Raw genomic sequence first — 18259 nt, forward strand, 5'->3', positions numbered from 1 at the left:
GCATGCGTGTGAAACGTAAAGTGGATGCACAATTTGGGCACTATATGTACAGTTAGGTGCATAAGTATTTGGACAATAACAGTTTTTCTGTTTTTGATATTTCTACGCATCCAAAATAGATTTGAAATATAATAATCAAGATGTGATAAAAGTAAAGACTTTCAGCATTGTTTTAAGAGGTTTCACAAAAATACAGTACAGACATTTTAAGCCACTCAAAAGTATTTGGATTTGACTGATGAGTTAATTTCTTGTTACTTTAAAACAAATGAAGCAGAAAAATGTTCTGTTGGTTATTAAGCTGGCAAGATAGATGGCCAAATCAACAGTTGGAACCATTCTAAAAAAAAGCACAAAAGCACTAGTGAGCTCAAAAACATCAAAAGGCCTGGAAGACCATGGAAGTAAAGTGTATGTTTGCAGAATCTGTTACTTGGTGAAACGTTCCTACATTTAACCTCATGAATGTAAACACAGGGGGTTTCCAACAAGGTACAAACCACTGGTAACATTCAAGAACAGGCAATTACACTTTGCTGTAAAACATCTAAAAATAAGATTGTTTGGACTGATGAATCCAAGAATAACTTGTACCTGAATGATTGAAAGAGAAAATTATGGAGAAGGAAAGGAACAGTTGACGATTCAAAGCATACCACATCATGTGTCAAATATGTTGGAGGCAGTGTTATGACATGGGTATGTATACCTGCTAACAGAATAAGCTCACTGTACTCTCACTGTATTCTTTTTTCACATTCAGCCAAATGCTACAAAACTGAAAATGCTTCATAGTGCAGATGGATAATGACCCTAAACACAACTGCAAAAGCACCTGAATGGCCAAGTCAGTCCCCTGATCTCATCCCAACAGAGCAGCTTTACAGCTACTGATAAAAAAAAAACTGAAAGCAGAAACACTCAAATAAGCAGCTATAGGTGGTTGCAGTGAAGGCCTAGCAAAGCATCTGCAGGTAGGAAACTCAGAATTAGGTGACGTCCATGGGCTCCAGAATGACAAACAGTCATTGACGCTAAGTTTATTATAAATTATGCTACATTTAAAATTGTTACTTAAACTTCCAAATACTTTTGAGCCCCTGAAAAATGGATGTACTTTGCTTAAAGTGGCTCTAATTGCTAAATGCCATATTTTTGGAAAACTGTCTACACTTTTATCACATTTTGATTGTTTTATTTCAAATCCATTGTAGTGGTGTAAGAAGACAAATTATAAAAACTGTCCAGATACTTGTGGACCTTACTGTATATGTTATTTATGTCCCATCCTTGATCTTGATCCTGTTTACCAACCAGTCACACCCATTTATCAGCCAAATCCAACAATGTGTTTTAGTGCATCTATGTGATGTCTGTGTATGCACACCCCCAAGCTGTATCATAATTAGAATCTGGTTCAAGGAAAAGGAAAATCTTGTAGTGGTCTTAAGGGTAAAGGTTGGGATTCAGTATTTAGTTTTGATGTTTTAAGTTAATGTGAGGGGCTAATAATGCATTATGTCAATTACTTTCTTCACAGCTATAGAAAGACCAGTATATGTACCCGATATAGTGACTAAGACGTTGAGTCCCTCCAGGACGTCCATCTGCTGGAAGCGCCGTCGGTTTATTAGAGGGTAGACTTTCCCCTGACCGCTGCGATCCAACAGCATCAGACCGCTCTCTGTTCCCACGAGTAGGTTCACTCCTACACGTGAGCACATACATTTAGGATACCAACATCACTCAAGAGTGCTATTCAAATCCACTAGGCGGACATGTGAGATAGACGAGCTTTATGAAGGCTTTGCTGCCATCAGGTGGTGAAGACCTCTGTAGCCACAACTCTAAAGACACTGAATATACAATAGCACATAATTTTCCAAACAAATTCATAATATAGCAGATCTATTAAATTAGTTATAAAAAATTATATAGCAGTCTTAAATGGTGGTAGTTGTTTTATCATTTGCTAATGGTTATGTCACAGTTAAGAGGCTACTCGTTTACTGAGGTTTGTGTTTTCTTACCCCAGAGTGCAGCACATAGGATCTCAGAGTTAAACCTCTTCTTGTATTTACGGATCTCTGGTGTATCGCTCTGTGGGCGTGTGTTGACTGGGTTGACGTTGACCACAGAGCCCTTCCGAGATGGGTCAGCCCTCAGTGCCTCTGCAAGCCGAGCGTCGTTGCTGTAGCCTAAGAGGTCAGAGGGAAGGGCTTAGGTAGGACAATGTAGGCTGTAGACTTTACAGAGCAGGATAGAGTCAAATGGTCAGCATCTAAAAGCATGTGGAATCTATTAATTTGCCTTAGTTAATTGTAAGCACAGGATTGACCGTCATAAAACGCTCTGAGGAAATTATTGAAGCAAATTATCTACTCAAAACTTTAAGAAGTGGAGGTTATCTGAAGTTCAGGGACAATTGTTTGTCCAACTTTCCTTCATGTTTGAGTTTGTAGGACACTAAACTCTTAGCAGCAGTGTGACTGATATGATAAAGCATCTTTTTGACATAAATTGGGCTACATAAACTGCACAGACTCAGAATGCTTCTTTAGCCATGGCATTATTATTTTATAATATCCGTTTCAGAAAGTGGACCACTGCTTCTCTCTGCCTCTCTCAATTTGCCCTCTGGACATCAGACATTTCTAGGAAAATCTAAACTCATCAGATCATTAATTAAATGCAGACTGAACAATCGAGTGCACTAACAGGGGTCAGTTGCTGGTTACCAGCTGCATCAGGTGAGGTAATGGCTCAGGCTCTAAAACTGGAAAGATCTGGCTTTACGATTTCCCAAAACAGGAGAGCTGACATTATAAGAACTGTAACTGCTGCAGCTAATAAGCTCCATTACCTCGCTGAGGTGAGGAGTCCACGCTAACAAACTGCTTTTAGGTTGTTATTAAAAGTAACTGAAGGTATTCTTCATGTTGTTCTCTCTAAGAATCTGTTTGGTCAGAATTAACAAGAAACTTAAATGTTTTGTACATTATGATTATAAAACCGTGTTATAGCCAAATACGAGGCAGTCTAGTTTTTCCCAGTTGCCACTGAGAGGAAGGACGTACCAACATTGTTGAGGGCACTGCCAGTGGATGGAGAAACTTGGAGGAGGCGTGGGTCAATGAACGGAGTGAAGGAAGAAGACGACTTGTGTTTCTGCATGTTGTTACTGGACTGGCTCTACAGAGAGGCAGAATAAGTCTCAGTGGTGATAGAATAGGACTGAATGTTTTTGAAAGATCATAAACTGCATCAGATGTGTACACATGCAAACTGATGTAGAGACAATACAGTCAGGCAAGCAAGCAGGCGTTTTTTCTGCATGTGTTGCATGCAAATAACACTAGACAGAGGTTCAAATTATAAAAAAATTCTGTGGAAAAAGCATAAACAATATTGGATGGTAAAATATATGGACTGCTGTTGACAAAAAGAACACAAAGGGGGGGAAAATTAAATACTTCCATGGGAAATGTACTTGCCGTTGCTCTCCTAACTGCCCTATTCACTATGATCTATTGCCTGGGGAATGCAAGAATGTAACTGGTTTGCTGAAAATGGGCAACATCAAGAAATAAAATGAGATTAGATGTTTAGGAATGCTTGTAAAATCAAGACTAGCCACAGAGGAAAAATGTCAGAGAAAAAGATTACAAAACTCCTTAAGGGGCGATAAGCTTAAAGATGTAAATCCTTCCTCCAAAGTTTTTTTTTTAGACTGTTAACCAAAACACATAAGCCTATAAACTCAATATTTTCCAGCTGTATGTCCAAATGGATCCTAAAATGCAACCCTCCACCAACAAGACCAGTTCTCTGCACAAGACTTAACAGTGCAATAAGTATAAAATAAAACGGTTTCCACCAGTGTCAATGGTGACCAGCAGAGGGTGCCACTTTAGGACACAAATAAGTACAAGAGCTGTACAAGACATGTGGAAACACCATCAGCATATTACCACTTGTTTTTAAATAGAAATATACATCACTGACTTCTACTGTGTCCCCAGGTGATGAACCTACTTTGGCTCCTTAGTTTCATAAGATTACACAAGAAATAGCAGCCACAAGGAGGTGTCTGTGCTGGAGCTGGGGGACATACCTCTGTGAGGATGCCGAGCTTGTCCAGGGGACTCTGGGGGGACATGGAGGAGGGGCTGGCAAGGCTGGAAGAGGAAGGGGAGTTGGATGCAGAGGAGGAGGGGGTGGAATGATGGCTCTGCTGGATCAAGTCTGGGAGGTGGTGGATGCGGCCAGCAAAGCCGTTCCTTTCCAAGTGCTGTGTGAGGTGATGGTGGTGATGGTGATGATGGTGGGGGTTTGGGGTATGCTGGCCGAGGCCCGGGCCTGGTGTTGAGCCAGGGCTTGGGGTAAAGCCTGCAAGCAGACCAGGGGTCTGGGTTTGGCCCGGGCCAGGGCCTGGACGCTTTCTGTTATCACCTGCACTCTGAAAGTAGAAAGAGGGGTAGACGACTTTGGGTCTAGATGTGTTCCTGATCAGTTCGGGTGAAGGGAAGGTGTTTGCTAGAGCAAAAGGTAAACTACAGTGGCTATTCTACAGGCAGAAACAAAACTCTTGTTAGTTTCCAATTATATGATAAGAGACTTTACTTACTCTTTTCATTTTGGCGTTTATTGGTACTAGAAAAAATACCTTTTGCGTTTTTCTAGTACTTACTACTACTACTACTACTACTACTACTGACGACTGATAATGTATCAACTGTTGAATTGTTTTTTTTTTTCTTTTCCACGTAATTGTCCTAAATAGATTAAACATGTAACATCACCTGAATATATTTTTAATATCATCATAAACCTCTAGCTGGGGGTCTTTATTACTCTACACTGTGTTTCTACACTGATGTAACACTGAGCTCCTTTCTACCAGCTGCAACGAGTGCAAGAACAAAAAATGATCAACACAACATGCAAACGAAATGGAAAAACAGTAGGGGTAATACACCAGAACAACTAAAAGTATGTGTTGCATTGACTGACTGAAGTTGATGGTTTTTGTCATCTTTTCTTTTCAGCCAGTACCTGTCTGACGATCAGCGTGCTGTCTTTGCAGGGCGTTGAGCCTGCATCGCTCTCGCCTTCATCGTGAACGATCATGGTTTTCACTGACTCCGTCTCTCCATTGCTTAGCCTAGAAGAGCTGCAGGAGAGAAGAAGAGCTCTTCAACACAAACACCTTAGTTTAAATAAATACTAAAGAGAGACCGGAGGTCAAACTTTGTACATACACAGCTCTGGAGTCCTCTGGGCCAGATGTCGACTCTTCACCTGCCTCTTGATCCACCTCTTCGTCATCATCTTCATCAGTGGTGTCTGAGTCTTCACTGGATGAGGAATAGTCTGTCACCTTATTTGGTGGGCGGACGTCATCCACTGCACGCAGCTCCTTAGCCAGAGCCGTCAGATCCTACGGGGCGAGGGGATGAAAGGCAAAGCATGGGTCAACTTAATTTCATCTTGACATTTTATTTGTGAATTGTTAGTTAAGATGCTTTATAAGATTTTCAGGTATTACAGGAAACGGAAAGCTGATAGAAAAGAAGAATGGTTAATCTGGAAAGCCAGCCAATGAGAAGCCACCGTAAGAGCAAAGCCGAAGATGAAGCAAGGAGAGGGATGACTGTTGTACAGCTGATTCCACATTACTGCAGGTAAGGTTAGTAGATTAATTCCAATAATGAGACAATTATTAGCTGCAAGGATGAAAAATAGAGAAGAAAAGTACATTCTTTAAGGTTAGAGAAGGAGAAGGCATGAGTTAAGATGGCCGCCATCCGGGCAGAGAGAGAAAGCAAGTGATAAAAGTGCAGGAAACCCACCAGCCAGTGAGCTCAATGCAACGATCCAAAGAAAACCACTCACAAGCTTTATCACAAATTCGTATAAGGAGTAGGTCACATAACACAATTCAAAGGAAGGAGCTAATTAATAATACACATGACAAACAGGGAGAAAAAGGAGAAAATCTTGCACACTCCAACCCAAAGCCACCATATGCACACAGTTCTAGTTCTATCCCAGCTAGTGAGCTACAGTGCCGGCTAGTCCGCTCTCACCGCTGGTCTGTTCGGCCTGACCAAGTCCCTCCTCTCTTCTGTTTTTTTCCCAGCATTCTCTGGCCGTTGGAGGGGCGAGCCCTCTGATTTGGAAGAGGCTGAAGGAGGTGGAGGTGACACAGTCAGTTTACACTAAAAAGTGATGTTCTTGGAAAAACTAGACAAATTCAGATATGTATGTACTGTTTGTGTGTTTATGTGGCTTGTTTTCTTTTGATTATTTAAGGGGTAATTTCATCCTCCTGCGTGTGTTGAAGTGCTGATTTGTTAAAGTGTGTGTATATGTGTGAACTCACAGCGGGCCCTGAACCTCTCTCCAGAGCCACAGTGAGAACCAGGCTGAGAGCTGGAGTTACTGGAACTACTGGAGGAACTGGAGCCTCCGCTGCCAGTGTTACTGATTGGTCTTGGAACTAGTTTCTCCACTCGCTCCCACAGCAGCCGAGGCTCTGCCGCACTGCAGAGCCAACACACACCAGAGTCAAGAAAGTCATAGATTAAGTCGCTGTTGATAGAGGGATGCAAAAGAGCTGCTGCATCTTCAGTATTTTCTGGTTTGATTTGAAAAGATATTTTTTACTTTCTGCCAAAAAAAAAAAGTCATATTTTTAGATCCAAGGTGTAAGAGGCTAAATATTCTGGACAAATATTCAATATGTTAAAATGTATTTGGCACAGAATATGCTTATGTATATGTATTGTCTATTCATATACAAAGCTATTCTACAGTGGGAAATGCAGAGATTAAATGTATGTTTATGTTGTTTACTGTTCAACTTTGAGGAGCACAAAAATGCAAAATAAGTACAGTACAAAACACAGTATATCATATTCTAGAGCAACACTGCACTGAGTTAGAGGAAGAGAGAAATGACAGAAAATCTAATGAGAAGGTTTGTGGTTTGGAAATAGAAAACTGTGCATGTGCCTGTGAGCACACACTTCCACACATAAGTAAAGAAGTATCACAAGGTTAGACAGCTAGCGCTATTATGTAAATCCTCCTACACAAATTCACAGACAAAGACTACAGCAGCAGAGACAGTGAGAGCACTGAATGCATTTCTGTGTATTAGCTCCATCTCACAAGATAAGTGTTTGTTATTCCGCCCAGTCTTTTAAGAAGTCATTCTTTTTCATGTCAATTTAATTAAATAGTTGAAAACATAGCCTGAACACTGGTCCACAGCACTTTGACTACTCTCTTGAAGGCAGCAAATTACTTTTTTTATACAGTTGCACATAATATAATACGTCATTAACTTTGTGTCTTCTCTCTCTTTTAGTTGTGTTTCCTCCTCTCTGTCTCCCTCTCTCTGTACTTTTCTGCAGGTATCCTCGGCCTGGAGCTGTACATCTCCAGAATCCAGTTCATCTGCCCAATGTTCTTGATGCTTGTTGTTGTCTTTATTGCCTGCTGTTCTTTTCTCTCTTCTCTTTCCACTCACCCCAACCGGTCGAGGCAGATGGCCGCCCACTATGAGCCTGGTTCTGCTGGAGGTTTCTTCCTCTAAAGGGAGTTTTTCCTCTCCACTGTTGCCTAAAGCTTGCTCAAATGGGATTGTTTGGTTTTCTCTATAATTTTTTGTATAAATATTTTCTGTAAGGTCTTAAACCTTACACTGTAAAGTACCTTGAGATAACTTCTGTTGTAAATTGGCGCTATACAAATAAAATTGAATTGAATTTGAATGAATTGAATATATTTTTATCTAATTTTTGTTAGTGCCCTACACTGATTCAGCTCCCAAAAGATATTCTCTGTAAAAATGCAGCCATAATATATTTTCTCCTTGGAGATATATAATATATGGAGTCCCACAGAGCACTATTACAGGCCCCTATCTACTCTAGTACACTCTTTTTCTTATGTGTAATTTGAGTACATGGGTTGCATTTTGAGATATGGGGATTTACTAAAACATTTCCCTTTTGATTTATTCAATATATGGTTTTGAATATGGTTTCATCTCTCTCATGCCCTTTTGCAGGTTTGGGCTTAAGGACTATTTGCTATAACGGTTCCTTATAAGTTTTAAAATCCAGAATTCTGCAAAAGTGATAGAAAAATAGAAATAAGCATTCAAATCAGTGGGGTTATGTCAGTTTACCTGGTGGCATTGCGATGTGCAGCATGGCTGTGTTGATGGGGCGAGTCTCGCCTTGACAACACTGGGGACCTTGATGTAGTCCTGACAGGAACCTTTTATAATAAAAACAGGGTCCAGTTCACATATACACACTCTGTGAGCAAGAGTGTGTTTGATGGTGTAGCAAATACATGAAACACACAAATACAGCAACATGTATGTTAGTCATTTGTTGAACATCTTTGCAGCTGCATCACAACAACCCTGAGTGACTATTCTCATTCCAGAAAACCTGAATTATACTATACAACACAACATCAGCAAATAACACGTATGAAACAGTAACTAGCACCTAAGGCAATAGTGTTTATGGTGCAGAGATTGTTGAACTAATCTAAAGTAAAAGTGAACAGTCTGGAAAGACAGCTGTAGCCAAAAGGAAGCATCTGTGACACTGAAGCATCTTGTGCAGCTTTAGCATGATAACTAATGATCAGGTACAACGGTCAGATGCTGCCCCTTTCTCCTGGTGGTACAGTGTTCTGCAAGACAACATGCTACTGAAATACATACTTTAAAAATACATCACAGTGCACTAATTAAACCCCACAGCTCCTCCTACCACGCCCCCGAGGCACCTATCTAAACAATCACACTAGCAGACACTGGTCACACACAGACTCGCCTTTCACCACGAGCCTCATGTAAATTTAGTTAAAGCCAAGGCACAACATTTGATAGCATCCAAACTACAGCTTAACACAGCAGAGACATACACAATAGAACTGCCAGTCGCAGCAGCCAGTATAATTTAGAGTATGATAAACAGCCATTATTTTACTTTGTTTACATGTTTAAGTTGGGGACGAGTCTTGACAGGGTTGTGGTTCGGCTTGGCAGCAGTTTTGTTTTTGTTTGAGTTTCGTTTTCTGAAGCTAACTTTGGCTCAGAAGACTAGATTAGATTATTCTAACTTCTTGATTTGTCACTGCCAACATTTGTGGCCAACAACAAATAGCTTTGCTGTCTCCTGTCGTCCTTATACTTAGTCACAGTATCACACCCTATATATTAGGAATGCACTTATTTCTCTCTCCGTCTCTGATTATTTTTAAATCATGCAGTTATTTTTAGTCATTTTGTGGTCGTACATTGAACGTATGTCTGGTGTGGGAAGAAATATGCAGACAAAAAGACAGTCTGTCTCAACTTGTCCTACATGTAGTGTTGCCTCGGTACAGTATCCGCAGCTGGGTTATGAAGAGGCCACACGGTTTTGGTTCATATTAACAGAGCCAAACCTGAACCACACCATAAACCACAGTTACCTGCATTTATCAGTTCAATTGAATCCAGATTGGTTTCTAGCATGAGGCCTGGTTTGTGTAATGTATTATATGATATTGCTATTAGCCAGATACAACCTCTTATGGGATAATGAATTGACATTAATATAACATGAGGCTGCATTTTGATTTTAATTTGATTTCATTTTTTGTTCCCTTTGTTTATTTAACCTGCCTCCCACTCTTATTTTGTTCTGTCTTTCTAATGATGTTCTGTGCATCAGAGAGAAGTGATTTAAGTTTCCAACCAACCTGCAAGGTTTATGTTACGTTAAGGATTTAATTAAATCTTCTACAATGACCCGATGAGCTTTTTCTGCACCCCAAAAATAGAAAATCCAATAAAAAATGAATTATTGATAGCATAGAGAATTAGGCAGAGGGTGGGAAGCTATTAACATAACAAATTGTTCACAGAAAGCCCAGTTAACAGAAAATTGTGTTAAGTATCTAATAACTGCTGCCAGACTACACTGGAGGTCTTTCTTCCTGTGCTTACCCTGGGCGGCACCTCCTCTGAAGGAGCTGCTTCAATGGGCAAGGGCCTAGGTTGGGAGTGGGATTGTGGGTCAGTGCGTGCAGGTATTGATGATGCGGATGAAGAAGAAGAAGAAGATGATGATGATGATGATGAAGAAGGTGGAGGGTGATGGTGTTGTTGGTGGGGTTCCTGGCTGTTGCGGAGGTGAAGATTTTCAAAGCTAGAAGCGAGTGGCTCACTGAAGGAGTGCGACCGCAACACAACAGGCGGGGTAGTAGAGGAGGAGTTTGATGAGGTCACGCTGCCGCTGCTCTTTAAAGCAGCCAGATGGGAACGGACCTTACAAATAACAAAAACACAACACAATGGGGGAGGAAGGGTCAGTCTGCATGCAGTGCACTCTGACAAAAAGACAGAGGCTTCAGTTTGTCAATTTGGAGCTATACAGAAGCCCATATAAAGGGAACCCCCTGTAAAAAGTTCACTACTATTTATAATTTGCCTTATTCAGACACAGAATATGTAGCATCACTAGTTTCGTTTACTGGTTTGCTGCTAGATAAACAGCAACTATAGTTGCACGATATTTGGCAGCTGGTTCATGAGAGAGAACAGTTTCGGTGGTGAGCCGGAAAGTAATGATATCAAGCAGCAAGAGTGGTTTCTGTCTCTGCACGGGCTGCATTAATCATGTATCTCAGAACACCTTCTGCTGTCTACTATTGCTTAGTAAATTTTTTTATTTATAAGAAAGTAAATTCCAATTGGTCACAGGTATAGAATGACATGACATTATGTTGGGCCTTTCATTTGATTCCTATTTGCTGACATCTAAAGTGAATATTCTGAATTTTGGAAGTTGGCATGGTTGTAAACGTAATGACAGATTTATCAGCAAGCTCTTAATAAGATGTAACAAGACATGTATTTAATCTCAGCAGATTAAATGTAATAATCTGACGGCGTTTAGGTTGTGCTGCTACAGGTCTGACGACAAAAGTCTTCCTCAGGTGTGAGCACGTCTGACAAATATTGTAGTCAAGGAGTCAGAAACCATTTAAAACACTTAAAATAGACAACTGACGGTGAATACCAAATCATTTCAACAACACAACTGCTGATGTCAGTTTTTAGTTTAACTCAGTGAAATCCTTAATATGTATGACTCCAAATTTCAGCAGAAATCTCTCTGAAAAACTCTGGAGTAAAATTCATCAAAGTCTAAAACCTACTATATCTAAGTATTACAATACAATGCAGAAAAGTCCAACTTCTGCATGTCCTTGAAGCTGTTATAATTAAAATCACTGTTTTACTACAGCATTCAATTTTTTGTGTTGTTTAAAAGACCCTCCCAAGGGGTTCACTTACTTTTTCTTGCCATTGTATGTTAAAGTTTACCAAAAATAGTACAAGCATTGGCTTCAATTTGGAAAACGCCACAGAGATCTTAATCTATGTTCTGCTTTGATACTGTTCTGCAATACTACTATTAGTGAGACTGGAAATATAAATTAAAATCTTTGGAGGAAGAAAACTTGAGTCTGACCCATTTCAGGTTGTAACACTTAACCTCACAACCAGCATCCAAGCATGAAAATGAACAGACTGGCATGCAAATATACAGTCTGCATGGGCAGAACCACATACACGTCATCCAGCAGGCACAGATTCATGGCTGGCCTAAGAAAGCCTGTCACTTCAACACTGGACTGCGGCTCATATCCCGGCTTCCTTTAACTACGTCCTGTTGCTGTAGCTGAGATTCAGCAACGTGAGATCAGGTGTCGCATCCCACTTTAATCGGATTCCTCCCCGACTGCAGCTTTTTGTTTCTTTACATGGAAATGAAACTAGTTCAGAGCACGGTTTTCATTTCTATTTAATTAGCTCCAACCACAAGACCTCAAAACCAGCCAGCTGCTCCACTGTGATGCATGTATGACAATGTTAAAACACAGCACGGCATGTGAGCCTGGTTACTCAGCCGATGTGAGAAAACTGATTAATCCACTTTAACATTATCGCAGATGTTTAATCCTGCACCAGTGAATTACATCATCACCCTCATTTCATTTTAGAAGTTACATCACTGCTTCTGTATAATTTAATCTGTGCAACATATTCCAAACAGATTGACTTCAATGAACTGTGATTATTTATGCTTAGTGGGTTGAAGCCTTTGCTGCGAAGATGACTAATACTGTCTGAGTCAGCCCGCTGCAAATCTGGGTGCCCATGAATTATAGATGTTTTTAATCACGAGTACACAATGAGGAGGTACAGTATGTAGAGCAGAGACGTGCAACACTCCCAACGTACCACCAGACAAACATTCTCATGTCCTCACACATGGGAAAATCAATAGATTCTGTAATAATTACACATTCGGTGACTTTGTTTGCCTCGACAAGTGGGAGGAAAACCTGTCAATCAAAGACGTAATGGTGAGAGAAAAGTGTATAATCAGGGCGGTGATCATTTCATTTTCAAGGCCATAAAAAAATACTTATACAACAAAACAACTGCCTTTGTGTTTCTGACAGGATTGACAGCAACTTATAGCTGGATCCATTTTCCATTTGAAACAACCTGGAAGAGTTGAGCACAGAGGAAATGACAGTAACACAACACAACCAGAGAAACATCTACATGAAGTCACGGAAATACAAGAATTCCTGCAAGAGCAAAGTATCTTGAAGTCACCTGAAAGAGAATTCCTTAATGAGAGACTTTAACGAGCACAGACAATATGAGCAGTCAGTGGAGGTGGGAAGTCGTCCCACACAAATAAGCCTGAGCTGGTCGTGTTTCATATTTAGAGATAATAAAGTATGTCGAAAACAGAGGGGACAGAGGACAGTTTTAAGCAAACATAATGTAAAATAGTGTATCGATAGTTTAGTGACGAGCATCTGTCACCAATCAAGCAAACGTTCAACCAAACGTCCAAATCAAATGTTGATTCAGGTCATTTCACCACCTTACTTTGCCAGTTTGTGTCAGAGCACAGCAGACACTCACCTAATAATAAATCTGCCCATATCTGGTGCTTGGCAGGTGTTGATCTCAGACCCTGTTCACCACGTGTCTACGTGTGCCGACTGGATCCTTTTAACAAATCTAATTAGTCGCTTTCACAAAGGAAAATGTCAGTTCAGCCCAAATAAAACCAGTGAGGGCTGATTAGGCTGATAGCCACATTGAGCACAGTTGAACTTAAGTTGCACTTGAACTTCCTGCCAGTGGAAAGTCTTTTAATTTGAAGCCACAGGAAGTCTTAATTTTCAAATGAAAGCACAACAACAAGCCATCGCAGCTCCAGTACTATGTGAAGGACAGTAAGCAAAACAGCTAGACCGCTGTTTGTCAGATCAAAGTACGGACGGGGAGACAGGATTCATATGAAGTACAAGCATGTCATATGACTCTATGTGTGTTTAGCTTCTGGTTAGAGGAGCTTATGAGTCACGTCTTCCACTGACTCTCCCAATCTGGGCTCTCTGCTGTGGACACGATCAAGCAAACGGAGCTGGAGATAAAGGGATATACTGGTTTTTATGTTGAGAACTGTGTCTTAGTGCTCCGATCTGCCCGATAAGCGACAGCTAAACTCAAAATGCTGCCTTTATGCAACACTGAAAGAAGGAAGAGAAGAGAGAAGGTGGAGGATGTGAGGTTCGGTGGTTACCTGCGGTTCCACGGGCCGGTGCATAGCGGGCGCCTCCGACGCAGAGTTCCCATTGGGGTAGGAAGATTCGGAGCGTGGTGGCACCGGAGGCTGCTGGGGTTTGGTCTGAGCCGACTGAGGAGAACCCTGGATGTTTTTCCGATATCGCTCATCAGCCTGTGGAGGACACACGTACAAATGAAGGACACACACAGGGAGACAGGAGCGTTAGTGGTGGTTTGGGAGAACAGGTCAATGTGTGTCAGTACATAAAGAGGAGGGTAAGTAGACAGAACCCATCAGGCGTTACGGTTTGTTAGTTTCCTCCCCCAGAGAAGAGACTGTTTGTACGAGCACTAGTACAAGCACATCAGAAAGTCATCTGCTGATACAGGCACAGCAGCAGGAACAACAGAGCACTTCCTCAAGGACGGCAGTGTTATTGTTACCACGATATTCCCACATCCCTACTAGAAGGACTACGGCACCATTACCAGCAAAGAGGGTACATGCAGTTTTAATGCAGAGAGGAAAACCACTGGCAGGGGAAACATAAAGGTTAGGAGACACACTGAGGTCCAAGACACTAACTCACGTTATAACCTGAGGGTCTCTGAACTCAAACATCACAGTCGGACTTCTAACATGCTGTAAACTGTCTTTGATTATTCGGCAAGTTTAATAGAAGGCTTGAAGTCAGATTTGGTGTGGCTATGATCATTCATAATCTACAAATAACAACATCTACACATCTAGACCAATCACAAATCAACACTTTTAAAAGTCAACAATGAGTCCTTGAGTGTTTCGAGCTGTCGACTGACTCGCTCGTGTTGTTCGATCCCAAATATAACAAGTCATTGTTATCAGCACTTTAAATGATGAACAAAACAACCAAAGTAAGACCGAACTGTAACACACCAGAGCTTCAATGTGAATCCAACTCAAACACCTGCTGTTCACAAGCTGCCAGAGTACTTCATCCAACTTTATAAGTAGAAATTCTTGAACACAGAAGACAAACCTACTCCAAGTGAATGCAAGACTGCATTCAAAATAGTTTCTACCTCATAGCTGACTAAACTTTTACATCATTATCAACATTTTCAAATACAAATTGCAGCCTTCTGCTTTTCCTTTTATGGATCTGTTGACTAACCTTCTGAATTCCACCACCCACTTAAGTCACTCTGAAAAATGCCCCGATTGGTTTACCAACTATTTATATGTGAATACTATCGTGAGGGGAACTGAGCATGTGGGTTACCCAACATGTTGACGATGCTGTACAAAAAACATTTTCCATCATTTTGATGTTTGTTTTAGTTGTGTCTCGTGTCAACCTCCTTGTAGCAGAAGAGGCTCCGGCTCTGACGAATGCAGTTTTCCATGATGAAATCAACATTAAGACCCGTTCATCTATAGAGGTTAATACGGAGAAGTCCCAGTCCAGTGTTATAAGTATCTGTGCATCACGGACCTGTTCGTTAGACTTGGAAAGAGAACTCTAGTCACACAGCTCATCTACAAAGCCTCACTAGCAGCTACAGCAGCCATCACCATGTTCACACAGCACACCCAAAGCAGTGGGAGTGAGTAAACACAAGCAGAGGAAGCATTGTACAGCAGCCAGTGTGACGACGTGGAGCTGCAGGGGTTCACCTCTCTGACTGGCTCAGACTCGGGGCCGTGGAGATCAGTGACCGGCAGCTTGGGAGCTCCTGCACTTTTCTCCAGACTGTTATTCTGACTGAACCGCGTCTTCTCACAGTCGGCGTCCTGCGACTGTTTTGTTGCATCCGGTTCGGGGCTCTGCTGCCGAGTCCCCCTGACGGGTTCAGGGTCCTGTGGAGGTTTGGTGCTTTGTTGCTGGGTTGTTTTGCTACTGTCCAGATTCTGGTTTTGCTGGAGAGACAGCAGATAGGCCTGCTCCTGCTGAAGCTGCCTCTGGAGTTTCTGAGCTTGGCGCTGCTCCTCTAGCTCCCGCCATTTATACTCCTGAGTACAGGAAGGGTCGAGTTGAACCAAAACCGCTGACAGAAAGACGTTTCGATAAATTGAACACTGTTTTTCCAGGACTTTACTCTTCATGGACCCCTTCAGATAACTAAATATTCATACCTAGATGCATTTAAGAGTCTCAAAACAAGTCAAACTCAGTCATAATGCTGTGTAATGAGCTCGAAATCAAGGTTGGGATGGGAAAAAAAGCGGGATGCCGACTCTTAAGAAAAAAAAAAAACTACACTAATGCAGCAGCAAGCAAGTGTCCAGCTGGTGGTTGTAGTGGTTTTAACGCCCAATGGATCTATATGTACAGCAGAGGTTGTCAGTAACTGTATAAAAGCCTCTGATGTGACAGGAAACTTGTTCTTTGTCGTTTATTTCATTGTGAAGTTTATGAAATGGTGACAACACTTTAAATAATAAGGTGCTGTGAGCAGGAAGTGAGCATATAGCTCGTCATATCCTGTCATTATCTGAACTTCCTGTGTTATCCCCACAATAAAAATAAAATACATCAAGTCATGCACCCCCCCCCCCCCAAAATAACCCAGAACATCTGGAATAAAAAACAGGGAACCCCTCTCCATGGACGACTAGTTTCCTGGTGACGACATCATTACTAAGTGGCTTGCAAACATCCCGACTTCCTCGGCAAAAACCTGAGAGCACATATTATGTTTTGACCTCAACTGTTAATGACTCCCCTCGGACCTACAACCGTCACGAGTTAATCCCAAAAAACTTGATTTAGTTTAGATTTGAAGGAAAATGAATCAGGAGTGTTTGTGTAACGGAGGAATAATAAGTACCTGCATTATAAAATTTAACAACTTGGGAGTTGTGGAAACATTAAAACAACCGAACACTGGGACAGAGAAACTGGTGGAAATAACATTAAGAACATATTGTAGATTTAGAGAGGCAAGGGAACAGGGAAGAGACTGAACAACTGATGCATTAAAATGAAGTGAATGGCAAACGAGCTCTCACCAGCAGCATGGCCTGTTCGTGGAGCAGCTGCTGCTGCAGGATCTCCAGGTGCCTCTGCTCCTCCTCCAGCTGGCGCCGGATATACTCCTGTCAGTCAAACACAGCCCACCCCACATCCAGGAGTCAGAATAAATGATAAGATAATAACTCTGAATGTCGTGTTTCCACTGCAGATTTGTAGAAATAGCTTGTAGCAGAACATTTTTCTCGTACCTGTTCTCGGTCTGCTCTCCTCTTTTCCTCCTCGGCCCTCCTGCGCTCTTCCTCCTCCTTGCGGCGTCGCTCCATCTCTTCGATGCGCCTTTTCTCCTCCTGCTCACGCCGGCGCTGCTCGCGCTCCTGCTGCCTCCTCATCTCGCGTTCACGCCGTTGTTGCTGCAGGAAGAAGCACCAAAAGTTTAGTTAGTATTTAGGGAAGTGTTAGAAAACCAGACTCTGAACTGTGTGAGCTTCATGCGACGTCTGTTCAAACACACTTGTTTGTTGCTGCTTTGAGGTCACTCAGATGCAACACGCAAGGAAACCAAAATAAGATCTGTTTAATCAGAACAAATGGAGATGAATGGTTGTGATTATTGATTAAACTAAAGAAGTTTGTGCACTGACACTGAAAATTAGTTGAATAACAGTCTGATTAGATTGATGAAATTCCTTATTGTAACCTGTCCCGTCCTTTAAAAAGCACAGCTAGGCCATATAGACTCATGTGGAGCGCTATACTCTAAATGTAAAAACTCTTTACAGTGCATTAAAGACGTATATAAAAAAGATTTATATCATTATACTCTGTAAGGTCTTATAGCTGAGTTGGGAAAACATAAATAAAAACAGACAGGGGATGAGCTGCGATGACAAGTAGAAGTTAAAAATGCCAAAATTTCAGGCGCTGCATTAAAAGTTAATCATTTAATCAGAGTAATGTTTTAAGTCTGACGGGCAGTTATCCAACACGTGGCTCTTTAAGCAGACGGACGGAAAAAAAATCCACTCATTTCTGTCGGTAAAAAGGTGCAGTGAAATCTGCAGGGCATCTGCTGCAGCTTCTGTATCATGACACATCATGTTTGTACAAATTCAGGGCTCAGCAGGATTCCACAGGAGGTAATCCATCAAAACAGGAGAGCATGCGTGCTGTGGTATCTCTCTGGCTTCATGTGCATGTACGGGCACTGCCGTGAATCAAAAGCGGCCTTGAGCTGTGACTGTTGGTGGAAAACCTGAGTGATAATAAAACTTTTTAACCCCCTTGCTGCAGCGTTCCGACAGCTCGGAGGTGTAGTGAACCTCCACTGTCTGTTCGAGCATGTTTAAATGTGCTGAACGTCTCCTCTTCTACTCATTTCTTTGTTTGTCAGTTCCTCTTACGGTATTTAGGTCTCTCTCTCTTCATTCCTTCCTGAGAATTGAGTTCAGTCTACTTCTGTCCAAATTTATAATCGTCTCATTCCGTCTCTCTTCCTGCCTCCAGTCCCCGTTAGTATCTGCGATCGCTGTACGCTCCTCTCTCCCCTCCGAGGAACGAGGAGCACCCAAGCTCATGCAGACACTAATGGAAAAGGACCACAGCTCAAAGAGATAAAGGATAA

At 41.6% G+C, this 18259-nt stretch overlaps 1 protein-coding gene and 2 long non-coding RNA genes across 12 annotated transcripts in view; 2 read left to right on the plus strand and 1 right to left on the minus strand.

Annotated features, from left to right (window-relative positions):
- Positions 1-5179, plus strand: part of LOC113173827 — a 60033-nt gene extending 54854 nt beyond the window's left edge. For 2 of the 8 annotated variants that reach the window (XR_003299838.1, XR_003299837.2), the window contains exon 8: positions 1541-1678. This is a non-coding gene — a long non-coding RNA (uncharacterized LOC113173827). Of the gene's footprint in view, positions 1-1540; positions 1697-4022; positions 4107-5048 lie in introns of those variants that run through there. The other 6 variants (XR_003299840.1, XR_003299839.1, XR_003299843.1 and 3 more) reach the window with 6 other exon arrangements.
- Positions 1-18259, minus strand: part of LOC113173819 (mitogen-activated protein kinase kinase kinase kinase 4-like) — a 67382-nt gene that overhangs the window by 6961 nt on the left and 42162 nt on the right. The window contains exons 13-26 of one of the 3 annotated variants that reach the window (XM_026377397.1): positions 16887-17048; positions 16674-16760; positions 15339-15674; positions 13698-13853; positions 10025-10345; positions 8201-8292; positions 6386-6546; positions 6090-6187; positions 5262-5440; positions 5056-5173; positions 4115-4459; positions 3078-3192; positions 2031-2198; positions 1565-1708 (exon numbers count right to left, since the gene is read on the minus strand). In XM_026377397.1, coding sequence (XP_026233182.1) covers positions 1565-1708; positions 2031-2198; positions 3078-3192; positions 4115-4459; positions 5056-5173; positions 5262-5440; positions 6090-6187; positions 6386-6546; positions 8201-8292; positions 10025-10345; positions 13698-13853; positions 15339-15674; positions 16674-16760; positions 16887-17048 — 2482 coding nt within the window. The remainder of the gene's footprint in view (positions 1-1564; positions 1709-2030; positions 2199-3077; positions 3193-4114; positions 4460-5055; positions 5174-5261; positions 5441-6089; positions 6188-6385; positions 6547-8200; positions 8293-10024; positions 10346-13697; positions 13854-15338; positions 15675-16673; positions 16761-16886; positions 17049-18259) is intronic. The other 2 variants (XM_026377399.1, XM_026377398.1) reach the window with 2 other exon arrangements.
- LOC113173829 lies at positions 5435-6520 on the plus strand. The gene is made up of 3 exons (XR_003299844.1): positions 5435-5684; positions 6143-6202; positions 6388-6520. It is a non-coding gene; the product is annotated as an uncharacterized LOC113173829 (long non-coding RNA).

Source organism: Anabas testudineus, chromosome 21, assembly GCF_900324465.2.
Source record: "Anabas testudineus chromosome 21, fAnaTes1.2, whole genome shotgun sequence".
NCBI lineage: Eukaryota > Metazoa > Chordata > Actinopteri > Anabantiformes > Anabantidae > Anabas > Anabas testudineus.